This window comes from Microcebus murinus, chromosome 7, assembly GCF_040939455.1.
Source record: "Microcebus murinus isolate Inina chromosome 7, M.murinus_Inina_mat1.0, whole genome shotgun sequence".
NCBI classification, from domain to species: domain Eukaryota; kingdom Metazoa; phylum Chordata; class Mammalia; order Primates; family Cheirogaleidae; genus Microcebus; species Microcebus murinus.
In genome coordinates, this window is record NC_134110.1 from 10,207,289 (window position 1) to 10,222,377 (window position 15,089).

Consider the following 15,089-nt stretch of genomic DNA (forward strand, 5'->3'; position numbering starts at 1 on the left):
ACGATGTCCTACCTAGTAAGGGTGTAGTTGGTAGAGGAGCAGGGACCAGAGGAGGAGGAGGATGGACAGCTTCTTCTTGCTCTTTTGGGTGATATTATTAATTAATTACTAATATAAACTAGTCAGGAGACCTTAGCTCTACGGTAGCTCACATCCCCTATCATGATTAGGCACTTGCAGGTCTGTCTTCCTCCTGAGCACTAGAGGGCAGGAAACTGGAAGTGTCTCTTCTAGGTATCTCAAGCCCCTAGCACAGGGCCTGGTGCAAGGTAGGTGCTCAGTAAACATGGCTGAGTGTGGGAGTGGAGGAGTGACTGAAATGTTCAGTGGCATGCCTGGTGCACCCTGTTCTTACCCTCCCTATCCAGTTGTCCCAACCATTTATCTCAGAAAAACAAGACAAAGTGATAATGAAAACAACTCCACAACTCCTAAACCCCATCAAGCAAGACAGAGGGAAAGATTCTAAGCGCTCAACAAACTCCGAGACAGGATGGTTGGACCCCGTGGCCGGCTACACTGATGGGAAACCCTCTTTTGCTGTCCTGTCCCCTCCTCTTACAGGGAGAATGACGCCCAGCACAGTTCTCAATACCAGAATGGCTCGCCACAAGAAAAATACAAGGTGTTCCAGAGGAGCTCTCTGTGAAAGGAGTCTCTAGAGGTGCACAGACTTGGCAAGGGGCTGGGAGAGAAATGAAGGGCTGGGATGGGAATCGGTGCACCCCTACTTTGGGGAGAAGACATCTGCTCTCAGCACTCAGAGGAGGTGAGGCGGAGCTTTCCCCCACCGTGCTGCGTCCCTATCCTGCTGTCTAGGCAGGGTGATGGGAACTCCTGGCTCCTAAGGGCAACAAAGCCCAGCAGCCCCCCAGCCTGGAAGCCTCCTTCCTGCCCCTCCTTAGAGGCAAAAGGACAGGCCACAGGTGGTGCTTCCTTGGGGAAATTAGAAGGCCCTCTTATGTCCCCACCATCGCCCTAAAGGGACTTGGCTGCTGCCAGCCTGTCCCCAAACCCCTCTGAGAGGGCCTGGGGACACAGCCAGCCTGCCCTCCCCTCATTCTCCTGTGCTTTCCGGCAGTGGAGACCTTCTGGACAGCTTCTCCAAGGGGACTCTCCCCCACACTCACACCCCAAGAACCTTTTCACAAACCAGATGATCATGTCTCAAAAGTTATGTTTCCTGATTTCAGGGATTGTTACAATTAGTGCAAGAAAAAAAAAAGGCAATTCTCTAATTCCAGTAAAACTTAATGGGGCCCTTCCCACCCCAGGCAGAATGGTTGGTTCGAAATGTAATTTGAGTTAAACCGTCTAAGGCTGGGAAAGCGCAAAATATTCAGCGGGGGGTGTGGGTATTACCTCTTGTGGGAGCCATATTTTTCCATAAGGCTTTTTGATCAAGATAGGACTCCGGGGGTCATCGATTTTGCTAAGTGAGGGTAAGAGCTGGGGAAATGAAGGCCACACGGAGTCAGCACCCAGAGGCCCGAGGCAGGGCGGGCGCTGAGTCTGAGTCTGCCACTGCAGGCAGAGAAGCCACCGGAGCGACAGCCCAGGGTTCTAGCCAGGACCGCCTTGACCTAGGGCAACTTGGAGACCCCTCCGGACCAGTCTCGGGTCTAAAAATGGAGACCAAGATGACCACGTGGAGGGAGTGATTTCTCTCTGGCTGAGCACCTCGCCCACAAATTCCAAGGAGCATCTCTGCCGAAGTTGGCCTGACTTGGGTATTTCTTCTCCCCTCCCCTTCCCCCACTTCCACTCCTAATTCGTCAACTGCTGAAACATCTGTCTGGCTGAAACCGCCTTCTTGGCACGCGCGCTGGGGGCTGTCCCCAGGTGTTGGTCTTTGTGTCGGGAAAACTTTGGGAGGAAGCGAGGGCGCTGGACAAAGAGCGGGCGAGGGAGGGCGTCTGCCAGCTGGCCGGGTGCGCCAGGCGGTGCGCGCTCTTCCCTGGGCTTAGCTCGGTACCTGGTGGCACGCGGCGCCCGCCCGGAGCCCAGCCTCCCCAGGCCGGGAGTGGCAGGCTCCCGCCGCCTCCCCACACCTCGGGAACTGAACGAATCCAGGCGGGAGAGGCGAGAGGCTGGACGCTGGAGTTGGTGGGAGGAGGGGAGCAGAGGCGCGGAGCAAAGCTGTCAAACTGCGCGCGGAGCCCGGCGCGGGGCGGGGGAAGAGAGGGGAGGGGACGGGAGGGGAGGGGCAGGCGGGAGCCGAGAAGGAGGGAGCGGGCTCGCAGCGCCCAAGCAACCCCTGTCTGTTGCTGCTGCTGCCGCCGCTGCCGCCGGCCCGGACTCGCCCGGAGCGCAGGGTGTCTGACCCGCTGCGCGCGGCGGCTCCTGCGCCCGCCGCTGCGCCCTCCAGCCCCTGCTCCTCGCGCCGGCCCGCGTGGGTCCCGGCGGGCGCGAACCCACCATGCAGCTGCAGTTCCGGAGCTGGATGCTGGCCGCGCTCACGCTGCTCGTGGTCTTCCTCATCTTCGCAGACATCTCGGAGATCGAAGAAGAAATCGGGTAAATAGCTTCGCCCGGGCCGTGCCACGAGCCCTGGCGGGATCTCTCCCTCCCCCGTACTCTCCAGCTCCACCGGCTTTGTGTGCGCCGCGCCCCCCTGTCGCTTCACTGAAGAGGTGGGGACGGTTTTGGCTGGGGTAGCGGTGCCGGGGGCCCGGGACGGTTTGGGAAGCGGAGGGTGGGGGCGCGGCTGCTGTGGGGTGTCCCCAGGCGGGGTTCATTGGCAGCCCCCCGCTGGCCCGCGTCGGGAAGCGGACTCACCCACCCTTCCCCCCTTTCCTGGCGTGTCCAAGCGCAGTGTCGCCGGGGTCGAGGGAGGGCGCCGGGGAGTGTCTCGGGCGGGCGGAGGGGCCGAGAGTGGAGGGAGGCAGGAGTTTCTTTGTCTCCAGCTCGGCCGCTTTCTCGCCTTGGCAAAGTGGGCAGGGGGCGCGCGGGGATTTCTGAGCTGGGGGAGGGGTACCCCAGGCCGGAGAGGAGGGCGGGGGCTCGGCACGGGCTCCAGGGAAGGAACGTCCCCGGTACACACAGGGACACGCGACTCCAGCCGGCCCAGAAGCCAGGCGTTAGGGATGGCACCACTAGAACAGGGTGCGCGCGGCTGGGCTGAGACCCCCGCCCTTGCCTGGCTTTAGACGCTCAGCCAACCTGCAGCGATCCCGGCGACCCCGGGTCCCCGTGCGCTCACAGCGCAGAGACCGAGACCTTACGGGGCAGTCTGTACCGCCGCCCGGTGGGCTCTGGGGCCCCAGGCGCGAGATCTCGCCCTCGCTTTTCTCCTGATCACTCCGGAGGTGGGGCGGGGCCGCAACCCCCAGCTCCTCCGGGCTCAAGACTTCCTGGAGCGCGCACTTGCGGGGCGGGACGCCCGGGTGCTGTGTCCCGGAGGCTGAGACTTGTGCCCCGCCCCGCTGCCTCCTGCACGCCGGGCCTGGCCCCTCTCCCGAACCTCCAAAGGGCGAAGGACAGGTAGGAAGGCAGCCGGGGTCTGAGGAGGCCAGAGGAGAGCTTTCTGGCCCTGGGCAGGGAGAAGGTGCGGTCTCAGAGAGGGCAGAAAGTCCCTTCCTCCGTGGGATTTGTGCCCAGCCAGGCGCTCTTCACGAGTCCTGCGCCGCGTGCGCCCCTCCTTTGTCCCATTGGTTATTTCATTTGTTATCAGTAAGAGTTGAGGGCCCGCCATGCTGTCAGGTCCCTCCAAAGGGAGATGCCAGTCTTGGGCCCAGGATGCCAAGACCCTAAGGACCAAAATCTGGGCAAGTGACACTTCCTGCTCTCTCCTTTCCTCCCGCCTCTGCGCGCCTCCCCAGAATTCCCTCCGTGAACTCCACAGCTCTCTCTGCCTCTTTCCCCAAGAGTTCCGAAAACTTCCACAAATGCTGTTCTGTGAATACACGATGTGCCACCAGCTCCCACGCGCAGATAAACATGCTACTTTCCGTAGCTGTTCGCCTCAAAACTGTGGCTGGAAATCAGACAAGCCACGTTTTGAGGTGAGGGAAGATGCAATGAGGGGGCCTTCCCCGGGGCTCCCCGCTTTCTTCTCTCACGGGTGGGCTCTGCCTGGCCCAGAACTCTTGCCCACCTTTGACGCTGGGCTGGGGAAGGACCAGCAGCTGCGCATTGTTCTGCTGTAAAAAACGTAAGTGCTCTGTTCCTGCCGGCGTCCTTAGCTCATTCGTTCACTGAACTTTTACCAAGTACCTTCCACATGCTGGGGACTTTTAATTTTTAAAATGCTGTCCGGAGATCGCTTTGCACATATATTGTGCTCTCCTGCCAAATGCATTGTGAAGCATGCACTCCCGCCTCAGGTTGTTCCCGCAGGGAACTGAGGAATAAGCTCCAAGGCCTGAGCTAAGGAGGAAGGCATTTACAAACACACACACACACACACACACACACACACACTGCTCTTCTGCTATGGGTGTGTCCCCTGGGACCTGTTTCACTTGGAGGTCCAGTCTTTTTATCCTGCCCCTGCCTGGGCTGATTCTAGAAAAAAATTGTCAAACAGGTCAAATGTGTCATCTTCTATGGCATGTTTCTTCCCTCTGTTGCCTCTCATCCTCTGGCTTGAGCAGTCACCCCCCTCTCCCAGGGGGGCACTCATTCCCTCAATCCTCTGGGTTCCCTCAAACCCCTCTAAGGGAGCTACTGTTGCCATCCCAGTTTACTGATGAGGAAACTGAGGCTCAGCGAGGTTGTATAACTTGCTGGTGATAGGCAAGTGCTCGACCCTGGCCCTGTGGGAGGCCAAACTGCATGGTCTTGACCGACATGCTAGACTGCCCTGCCTTATTTTTCTCCCTGTGCTGATGTGGCTGCCGTGGATTGACACTCTCCATGATGTGTGATTGGGGCCAGCACTCCGGTCCCGCCCATGGCCGGCCCACACATGTTTAACCCGGAGGAATGGGGGCACCTCTGGGATTTGCCATGGCTAGGGGGGGAAAGACGTGGAATCCTAGAGGACGGGAATCCTAAGAGCAAGTTCCGTCTGCTTGCAAGTGAGGCTTTGACACACAGTCACTTATTTAGTCCTTGGAAGCGCCCCAACTCTGGGCAGCCGGGCTGCGTGCCCATCAGTGCCCTGGCACGGTGGCCAGGGTGGGTGCGGAGAGGGCTCTGTGTTCCTCGCCATATGCCTTCCGGAGACCTTGAATCAAACTCAAGACCACGCTGCTGCCGCGCCAGCCCTGCTCCACCCCTTCCCCGCCTCATTCTCCACCCGTGCTAGGGAGGATTGCAAATCACCTGCCAGCGTCGGCCCCTGGGAGGAAACAACGGTTCTACGACAGGCAGTGAACAGTGGGACCTTGCGATCTGTTAGGAAGGAACGAGGGAAGGAACCTCTTCTGGGGCTAAAATGTCCAAGGATTAAGGAAGGAAAAGGAAAAGAAGAAAGTGGATTATATGTGTATTGTCTGGAAGAATAAAACCGAGGTTCACCTTTCTGATTCCCTTTCTTGTAACATGAGGCTTTTTACTGTGGTAGTCTTGGAGACCCCAGCCTGCTGGAGGAATTACATGCCATGTGGTGAGGAGCAGGGCTCTCTTCTAGGGGCTTTTTTCTGGGAGACACGTCCCCTGTGCTAAGTGATTACTTTTAAAGTTCCATTTCTGACTCTCATTCAGATGGGGCTGAACCAGAAAAAAGAATGTAGAAAGATAAGTTCCCTGCAAAGCACCCAGAGAGTCCCGCCTGGTGGCCAAGGAGTGAATTCAAACTCGAAGCCAGAAGTTGGCTTTGGTAAAACAGCTCCCGACCAACCCAGGCAGCCTCCCAGGGTTTAGAGTCACTGGGCCAAGTTGTAAGGTAGTCTTCTTCTGGTTGTCCCCTGAGCGTTCACCCTGAACATAACCTCCACGAGGGGAGTGTGAGACATGGCTGTCTTGCCCATCACTGGTGTCCCCAGCACCAGGCATTCAGAAGACATATTTAATAAACATCTGTTGGATGGATATCCTTCCAAGTCTGCCGCAGTGACGGGCACAGGTAGCATCCTTGGGCAAGGTTGAGACTCACAGAGCCTTAGGACAGGAAAGCAGCATAGAGCTCCCCCTATAGAAACCTCCCCTCTTTTTTTTTTTTTTTTAATCAATTAAGGTAAATTTGTCTCTGCATCACTTGTCCAAGATCACACCTGACTGGTTAAGGGCGGGGCAGGCTTGTGCAGGTCTCCTCTTCAATAACCCAGTGCTGTAGTCCCCAAATGAGCTTCTCTGCTCATAAGGGAGTTGGAGAACTCTGGTTAAAGAGGAGGTGAGTGACTGGGAATGATAACAATAGCAATCATGACAATGATGAAGATGATGGTGATGGTTAGCATTTATTGAGCACTTGCTGTGAGCCAAGAGCGTCCTAAGTGCTTTCTAGACATTAATAACGTTGCATCCTCCTGGCAACCCGGAGGTCACATACCGGTGGCACTAAGAGCTCCTATGTGTTGAGCTCTGTGTGCCACACGCTGTGCTAACTGCTTTGAGGCACTCATTCACTCAATCCTCTGGGTTCCCTCAAACCCCTCTAAGGGAGCTACTGTTGCCATCCCAGTTTACCAATGAGGAAACTGAGGCTCGGTGAGGTTGTATAACTTGCTGGTGATAAGGCAAGTGCTCGACCCTGGGTCTATGGGAGGCCAAACTGCATGGTCTTGACCGACATGCTAGACTGCCCTGCCTTCTGAATTATTTTTCCCCCTGTGCTAATATTGGGAATGGTTCTCAGGACTAATCTTCCTAACTCATTCCCTGAAGTTCTTCCGAAGGCCCTGAGTTTTTTTTTTAAACAAAGAGCCTGGTCTGGCCTTCCGAGATTCCCCTTCAGTAACTTAGCAAGAGAGAAGGACTGGAGGGGAACTCAGGGCTCATCTCTTCAGAACGTGCCTCTGGTCCGACCAGGTTCAGTGCCAATGCTAGAAGACAGGATGGCATTAACAGGCAGAGCCCCGGACGAAAGCTTCTGCAGGAGGGAAAGCTCCTGTTCCGGGGCCAGCCTGACTCTGAAGTCAATGGAATGGGCCTTTCCGGATTCTGCATGCCGTACCATGGTACCTGGGCGTCTGGAGCAGGGGCGATTATGAAGATATTTAACAAATGGTCCCTCTCTGGCACCATCCTATTAGGATGGACATCTGAACGATCAGTACTGATGCTGCCCAGTACATCGTGGCCAGGGTTCCTAGTTCCCCGCAGCCAAACATCAGGCCCTATTCTGGGAAAGTACTAGAAGGGGTGGGACTAGCTCTGATCGTCAGCTGTGACTAGATCCCTGAGCAGGCGGCAACGGCTGCCACCAGCCAAGAGTGAGGTGAGTGCGCTGTTCAGTGGATGAGTGCAGGTGGATGGGAGGGAAAATGACCTTGAGCAGGTGCAGTCCAGGCACTCTGTAAGGAGCATACGTGATTGCTCAAGGCGATGCATGATGCAGTTTTGTTTTTTTTTAAAGTCCATTCTTCTCCCCAGTCCTGGTGTACTTCACTCAAGTGTAGACATGATTGGAGGATAAAATAGGAGCTGGTTTTAACTCACTTGCCTCCAAGTCCTTGTTGCCAACTGTTCCTAGCATCAAATTTAAATTGTAAATAGATATCCATCTTAGAAACCAATTCACCACTCAGGGCCTCTTTCCCCTTGTAAAGCAGGGTTGCTAGGTTTTAAAATTGTTTTAGGTTTTGCAAATTGGGAATGTTATAAATTGCAAATTATAAATACTTCTTAGAGAGAGTGGATTCTAGAAAGACTCCCATTTGCTTTCAGAAGGGCATACAAAGCAATGCATAATCTAGCCCTTGCCTCTCCCCCCAGCCTCCCTGGGCTCCAACCATTCCGTGTTGCTCACAGTGCCAGAGAGTGTACCATGATTTTAAACCTCTGTGCCTTTGCACATGCCAGTCCTTTCTGGAAAACCCACCTTGCACACCCTGTCCTTCCTGCCTTCTCCTCCCTCCCCTACTCCTCCCAGGAGACTGCTCTGTCTCCTCCTTCAACGCCAAGGCCTCATAGCACCTCCTTTGCAAAGCCTTCCCAGACCCCATACCTTCCTTGGGCAGTCTGGGTTAGTCGCCCCTCCTGTGTGCACGCTTAGCATCCATCGTGCCAGCATCCTATGGCGATAGAGTCCACAATTATGCCTCATCTGTCCTTTTTCTGCAGCCCCAGGTGATGAGTATATAGTTTAGTAAAGGAAGCCGTAAGATATTTTTGAATCAATAAACTTGGGCCTAGGATATGGCCAAAATAAGCACTCAGCCCATCTGCCCCAAGAGGTTCATAGGATTCTAATGAATAATTACACATCCTCCACTTGATCCAAGATCCGCTTTTTCCGAAGCGTCTAGCACGGAAGGCACAACCCAGCGAAGGGCACAGCCAATGGAAATGAAAGTTCCTTTCTGGTTTGTAAAGGAGGAGGATCGGCGGTGTGCTTGCGCACTGCCTGTTCAGATAGAAAGCAAAGATCTAGAGCCCCGACTCCAAGCCTCTGCCGGGCTCTTGATTCTCCAGAGAGCCCTTGCCAGCCCTCGGCTGCCCACGGTGCCCCCGTGGCTGCCCCCCTCCTGCCTGCAGAGGACGGACGAGCCAGCTCTGTCTGCCTTGGTCACCTGCAGGGCCTCCATACAGGCACTGAGAGAAGACCAGGAACTTGGGGCCAGCCTTCCAGGGGCCAGTCCCCAGGAAGGATGCTGGAAGCTGAGTGTTTGAGACATTCAGAGACTAAGAAATGTGAGGTCAGGTCAGTGTGTGTCATCTCAAAGATTTTGCTTATTAAGCACTTTAAAGTAGTATTTTTATTTTAAAACACTAGTCAAACCAGGGGATCGTGACGATGAGTCCAGACTTGGGGCAGCTGCTGGACCCTGGCTGAGCTCAGCAGCCTCATCCTCTCAGCTGTTGCAAGCAAAAATAAGTTCGGGAGGGGAGGGAGAGGATCCTGAACGCCCCACCCGGATGAGTCAGGTGCCAGGGGACAAGGACAGGCTCATCTCCCCAGGAGGCACCCCGGGGCGAGGCCCCATCCCCTTTGGCTGCCTGACTGCCATCCCTCCGGGTGCTGAGGCTTGTCCCTAAGTGTCGAGATTAGTCACTCTCCTCCGTGGCAGCTGGGCTGGTTTTATATTCTCCCCAGTCGCCTACAATTCGTCACCCTGCTAGGAAGCTGCCGGTGTCCTGACGGGACCTGTTGGTCCCCGGGTTTTCTCAGCTTCGGCTGTTGCTGACTTTGTGGTGGGCTCGGAGGGACTGGTTCCAGCTGGGGAGAGAGCAGTGGCCCCCACAGGACACGTGTCTGGGAGCCGTGTCATGTCATGTTACATGTTACATGTTGGCAGCCGTGGCTCCGCTCGGCACTTTCCAGCACTCGGGATGCCGGTTCGTCCCCTCGGGAACCCTCGTGTGGGTGTGCGTGCGTCCCCAACTGCTCCGTGGGCAGGAAGCTCTGGCTCTGCCAAAGGGTTTCCCGGTGCTTTCTTGTTAGTATTGGAGGAACACGGAGGGACTCAGCTCTGCTTCCCGGTCCCTTTGCCGTTTCCAGGCAACAGTTCCCCCTCTTCTTCCTATCCCTCCTAGTCCATGGGGGGAGGTTGAGCGAACCCCTGGGTCAGTGGTGCCCGAATGCTGACCTGCAGATGGGCGCCGACCCAGAAAGAGAAAGAAAAGAAACAAGAAAAAGCACAGCGTAGCCGTGGTTATTAACAGTTTCGAGTCGCCGGCTGTCATTGCCGGGGAAGAGCCCTTCTGTATTCTGAGAGGGTGTTCTGTGTGTCTTGGGTACTGAGATGTCCTTTCTTTTATGAAAGAGGGTGATGGTAGCTATGATGTCCCCCTTGGCGGGAAGGTTGGGAACCCCATCCTAACACCCCGATGCCGATTTCCTGGAACTGTTATTTGCAATCTGATGGTCTGGACTCAGGGTACTCCGGGCACGCTGAGGGGCTTGCTTTGGGAAACATAGCTCACTCCTCACATTTTTCCCCATAGAGACTGATGCCAGCAGAGAATAACAAGTCGTTTTTGCGTGTGTCTGCTGTGTGCCAGATGGCATTCTAAGCACTTTAGCTGTATTCACACCCGTAACTCTCCAAACAATCCAATGAGGTCTCTGTTATTATTGTCTCCATTTTACAGATGAGGAAACTGAGGCACGGAGCAGTTCGATAACCCGGCCAAAGTCACACAGCTAGTAAGGTGCAGAGCTGGGATTTGAACCCAGGCTCCAGGGAACAGGGATGATTATCCAAAAATGATGTCCTGTGGGGAAAATATTCATGCTCGTATTTCCAAGGGGTGAACCTTGAAAACCCAAAGGCCTGTGGGAGGGAGAAACCAGGATGGCAGCCCTGCTGAAGGAACTTTACGGGCGGCGTGTTGGAGCCCAGGCCATAATGGGATGTGACAGCCAAAAAGATCAATGCGATTTAGGGTTGCCAGCTCCGAAACCCCTTAATGAGGGATGGAGACCGGGCGCAGCGCTCTGCCTCTGCCCCCCCTTGCCCTCTCCTCCAGCCACCTCCCTGCCCCTCCCGGCCCCATCAGCCTGGCTCCAGAGCGCAGGGTTCGTTTGACCTTCTCATTACCAGAGAGAGAGAGAGAGACTGAGAGAAGGAAAACAAATGATTAAGGCCTGGAGGAGTTTTCTTCTGGGGAAAGTCAGAAGGGTTGGTGCAGCCTGGCGAGGAAGGGAGGGGGAGAGGCAGCCTTGGGAGCCCATTCCCTGCAGGCAACACTGTCCTGCTGAGAGCTCACCCCGGTCACCTCCCTCAGCCCTCCCAGCCACCCTGTTCACCCATTTGCAGGCGAGGAAATAAAGGCTCAGAGAGGTTCCGGGACTCACTGAGGTGACACAGCTGGAAAACGAGAAGGTGGGATTCCAACCTGGTCCGCCCGACTCCAGCCCACCTGTTCTCAGCCACTCTTTTGCACTGAAGTTACCCGGCCGCCTGCTTCCGTGCCTCCTGCCCTAGACCCCCTACGTTCTGTCCCGTTTTCTGTACCACACGGAGTTTGCAAAGGACGCTGGAAGCTTTTTAAGACTATGGAAGAGACTCATCAACGTGAGATAGCCTCCCAAACAGAACGGCGGCCGTCGCCATTGGGGGCGACACTTCAGCGGAAGCCGAGAGAAGGGCAGACACACCTGGGCTCTGCCCAGCCAGGTGTGGGAGCTTGTTATTAGGTTTCGCCAGCTCTAATTTCAAGGACGAGAATAGTGGCTGCACTCGGAGGAGTGATACCCAGAGCTAATTCACACCTTCTTTCTTGGCAAATGCCAGCGTCGCTTAAATAATGAAGGCAGGACACATAAGATGTCTGGGGGGAAATCAGTTGGTAAATTGATAGGACAGGTGACTTGCGTTTGCTGTTTTCCTGTAAGCGGTGTAGGCCCTCCATCTGCACCTCTTGAGGTTCCCAAAATTTGGGACTTGGCTTTAGAGTGGACTCCGGATGGTGCCCAAACTGTACCGTCATCAGAATGTTCAGTTCCCAGCAGAAGCAAAGAGGAAGATGAGAGAGAAATTCTCGGTGGTGTTCTGTCCTGGCCCGGGCAGGGAGCCTCTTAGGCCAGCTGGACACAAGGGCAGCGGCGTGCTGACAGGTGGCCTCCCAAAGAAAGGCCATTGATGGCCCAGCCCTGGCGGTGGAGCCAGCCACGCCTCCATAACCCCTTCCCCAGCCTGCCAGAGCCACCCGCCATGGCTCTACCCCTCAACAGAATACTATTCTGCCTTAAAAAGGCAGGAAATTGTGACACACGTTACAACATGGTACAATTGAAGATACTGTGCTAAGTAAGCCAGTCACAAAGGACGTATACATATGGAAGTTTATAATACTTACATACATGCCTGACTCCACTTACATAAGTTACCTAGACTAGCCAAATTCAGAGAGACAGAAAGTAGAATGGTGGTTGCCAGGTGCTGGGGGAGGGGGAATGGGGAATTGTTTAATGGACATAAAGTTTCAGTTTTGCAAGATGAAGAGTCCTGGAAACCAATGTTGGGGATAGCTACACAACAATATGAATGTTTGTAATGCCACTGGAATTTATACTTATTGTTAAGATGGTAACTTTTAGGTTGTGTGCATTTTCCTAGTTTAAATACACACACACACACACACACACACACACGCACGCACACACGCACATGACAGCAGCCAGAAGAGTGCCTGCCAGGTGCTCAGGACACGTTGATTTATTTTAAGAGCACAGATGTGGTTTTTAACAAAGCGACATCAGTGTGAGTATTATTTAATTTAAAAAATAATATAGTGCCAAAAAGCATGGTAGGAGGGAATGGAGGGAGAAAAAAAAAGAGAAAGGGTATAAACACAGAATTAGAAAAATATACACCGTGACTTTGTTGTGAATGTTTGGATACACTGGCTGGAAGTGGCCCAGATACCTGGGACTCAGGGTTGTGGAAAGTGCAGATACGTGTTTTTATTTCCTGTCCACTGCGAATACTTGTTGGCCTGCCGGCCTGTCTGAATTCAGTGCCAGTGCCCATGAGCTTTGGTAAGAGCGCAAACGGCATGGAGGGCACGGAGTGATGGGGACACTCAGGTGGGGCCAGGACAGCCCAGACCCCTCCCTCTCAGATGCAACTTCCCAGCCCCCCCCCTTTCTTCATTTACCACCTGCGTAGGGGTGGTCTCTGCAGTGTTTTTGGCTCAAGGGTGCACCTGAAAACAGTCCCAAATTTCAGCTCCTGAGATTTGGCTCCTGCTGGGCTGGAAAGAGGTGGGATGCAGCTGCCTCTTCCCTTTCAGGCTGATTCCCAAAAGACAGCAGGAATGAGCAAGCCAGCAGGATTCCGGGGGGCGAGAAATGCCAAACTGATTCTCAAACTTGATCAGAGCCTGCTGGAGGGCTCCTTAAAAACTCAGTGCTGGGCCCCACTCTGGAGTTTCCGATTCAGCAGGTCTGGGTTGGGGCCTGGGAACTTGCATCTCTAGCAGGTTCTGTGGCTGCTGCTGGCCCTTTTGAGGACCATACTTTGAGAACTACGGGGCTAGAGCCTCATCACTTAAAGTGTGGTCCTCAGACCAGCAGCGGAGGGAGGTTTGGTAGGAATGTAGCATCTCAGGCCTGACCCCAAACCCACACCTGCTGGATCTGAATCTGCATTGTCACAAGACCCCAGGTCATGTGTATACACACTCTGCTGGTGGCAGTGATTGGTTTCCCTGCCGTCTGTAGAGCCCGCTCCAGGCTGTGACCCTGGCCCATCTTACCAGGGGAAACCCTGGCGGTGTAGCTCCACTGCCCATCACAGAGTTGGCCCATAGTCACCTTCAAGTGGATGTCAGCAAAATGAACAATGGTTCTTACTGCAGCCACTTGTTGGATGCCAGGAGCTTTTCATACATTGTTCCCCACATTTATTATAAAACCCCTGGCAAAACCCATTTTGTGGACAAGTAAACTGAGACTCAGGTGGAGTAACCACTTAGTAAATGGAAAAGGAACTTGAATTTCATCACGGTATACAGCTGGCTGTGTGCCTGGGTGCCGGGGAGTTTGGTCGTGTGGCTTAGCCTGCTTCTCTCCCTCTGTCCTCCCAAACAAGGCCCGAGGCAGGAGGTGCTGCTAGGAGAAATCTTAAGCACGGGTGTAATTGATCTATTAAATGAGCCCAAGGAGGCTGCAGTGTGTCCAGAAACAGCCTTGACCCAGCACTGGAGCACTTGAAGGAAATTTCTAGAGAAGCTGGACAGCGAGGCACTCAGCGGCTGTGTCATTAAGCCCTCTAATGAGCTTGGCTGGGATGTGATCATTCACACGGCAAACAGCCCCACTTCACAGTTGGCACGAGCAGGAACAGTTCCCTAGAGTTCTGGGGGTTCCTGAGCGGATTTGGTGGCCTGCCCAGACCGCAATCTAATTCCAGAATCCACTCTCAGTTATAAAAAGCAGAGGAGTGCAGGGGGGAGGCCTCTAGGGCTGGTGGAGGTAAGTATAAGGGAGCCTTGCAAAGCCAATCTGCTCCTCCAGATAAAGAAAGCCTGTGGGCAGGCTGCAAGCCAAGGATTTAATTGTATTTATTTTTGCCATCACTTTCTATTTAGGGCAAGGGATATTGGTATTCTATTTATGGTAGTGATATAAAGATTCCTTGTGTGATAAATTCATTTAAGTTTTCATTTAAGTGAGTCAAGTATTAAGTCAATAAAATCTAGTTAGCAAAACACATGAAGGCAGACCCTGAAAAGGATTGGAGTTTATGCAATGACATGCCAGGCTTGCTTCTGCCCCGTGGTAGCAGAGCGAAGATTCCTTGCAGAACTTCTATGCAGAGTGAGTTGATCCTGCAAAGAGGTACCTAGTTACAGAAGCAATTTGTCACTGTGTTTGGGAAATGGTCCAACACAACAAAAGAATCCTTGAATGAAAACACCTTACAAATGGTTTAAACCATGTGTGCCAACACTCCTCAGAGAGAAGGTGGTCCCGCCAAAGGGATAGGACGCTTTTGCCCAAGAGGACCCGGAGGATGGGGGAAAGGAGGGAGGGAAGGGAGTTAGTTCCTTGAGGGAGGCTCAGAGAGGGCTCCCCCCCTCCCCGATTTTCTGGGTTCGTTTACATATTTCTCTCCATGGCAAAAGGAGAGAAGATGTGCTAGGGCTGTATTGGCTGATTGATTTGATATCCATTGCACCGCATCTCATGTATAGATGAAGCCCACTTTCCTTTTGGCTCCAGATTCCACGAAGGAAGACCAGCCCACGGTTTCAGTAAACACTCCTGGCAGGCTAATTCACACTTCCTAACAGGCTGCTCTGCCCGGCCTCGAACACAGAAGCCAGAGGACTGGAGGGATGTGGCCAGAATTGGGAATCAGGCGGGCTGGTTCCTGGCAGGCTGAGATCAAGCTGATAACAAGGAGATTAATAGGAGGCTGCAACCTCCTCAACCCTGTAGCATGGAGCAGGGTTTTCAAATCAATGATGGTCTGGCTGGCTTAACAGTACCTAATCTTACCTTTTGAAGCTCAAACATTTGGGAGTTGAGATCAATTGAGATAAAATAAAGTAATATGTGTTGACTTTGGATTGTTTTGTCTTCATCAGAG

The 15,089-nt window shown here is 53.9% G+C and overlaps 1 protein-coding gene across 1 annotated transcript in view; it reads left to right on the forward strand.

Moving 5' to 3' along the window:
- The first annotated feature begins 2,225 nt into the window (after positions 1–2,225).
- ST8SIA2 (ST8 alpha-N-acetyl-neuraminide alpha-2,8-sialyltransferase 2) overlaps positions 2,226–15,089 on the forward strand; it is a 63,034-nt gene continuing 50,170 nt past the window's right edge. The window contains exon 1 of the mRNA XM_012757052.2: positions 2,226–2,517. Within this exon, the coding sequence (XP_012612506.1) occupies positions 2,420–2,517 (98 nt within the window). The 5' untranslated portion in view covers positions 2,226–2,419. The remainder of the gene's footprint in view (positions 2,518–15,089) is intronic.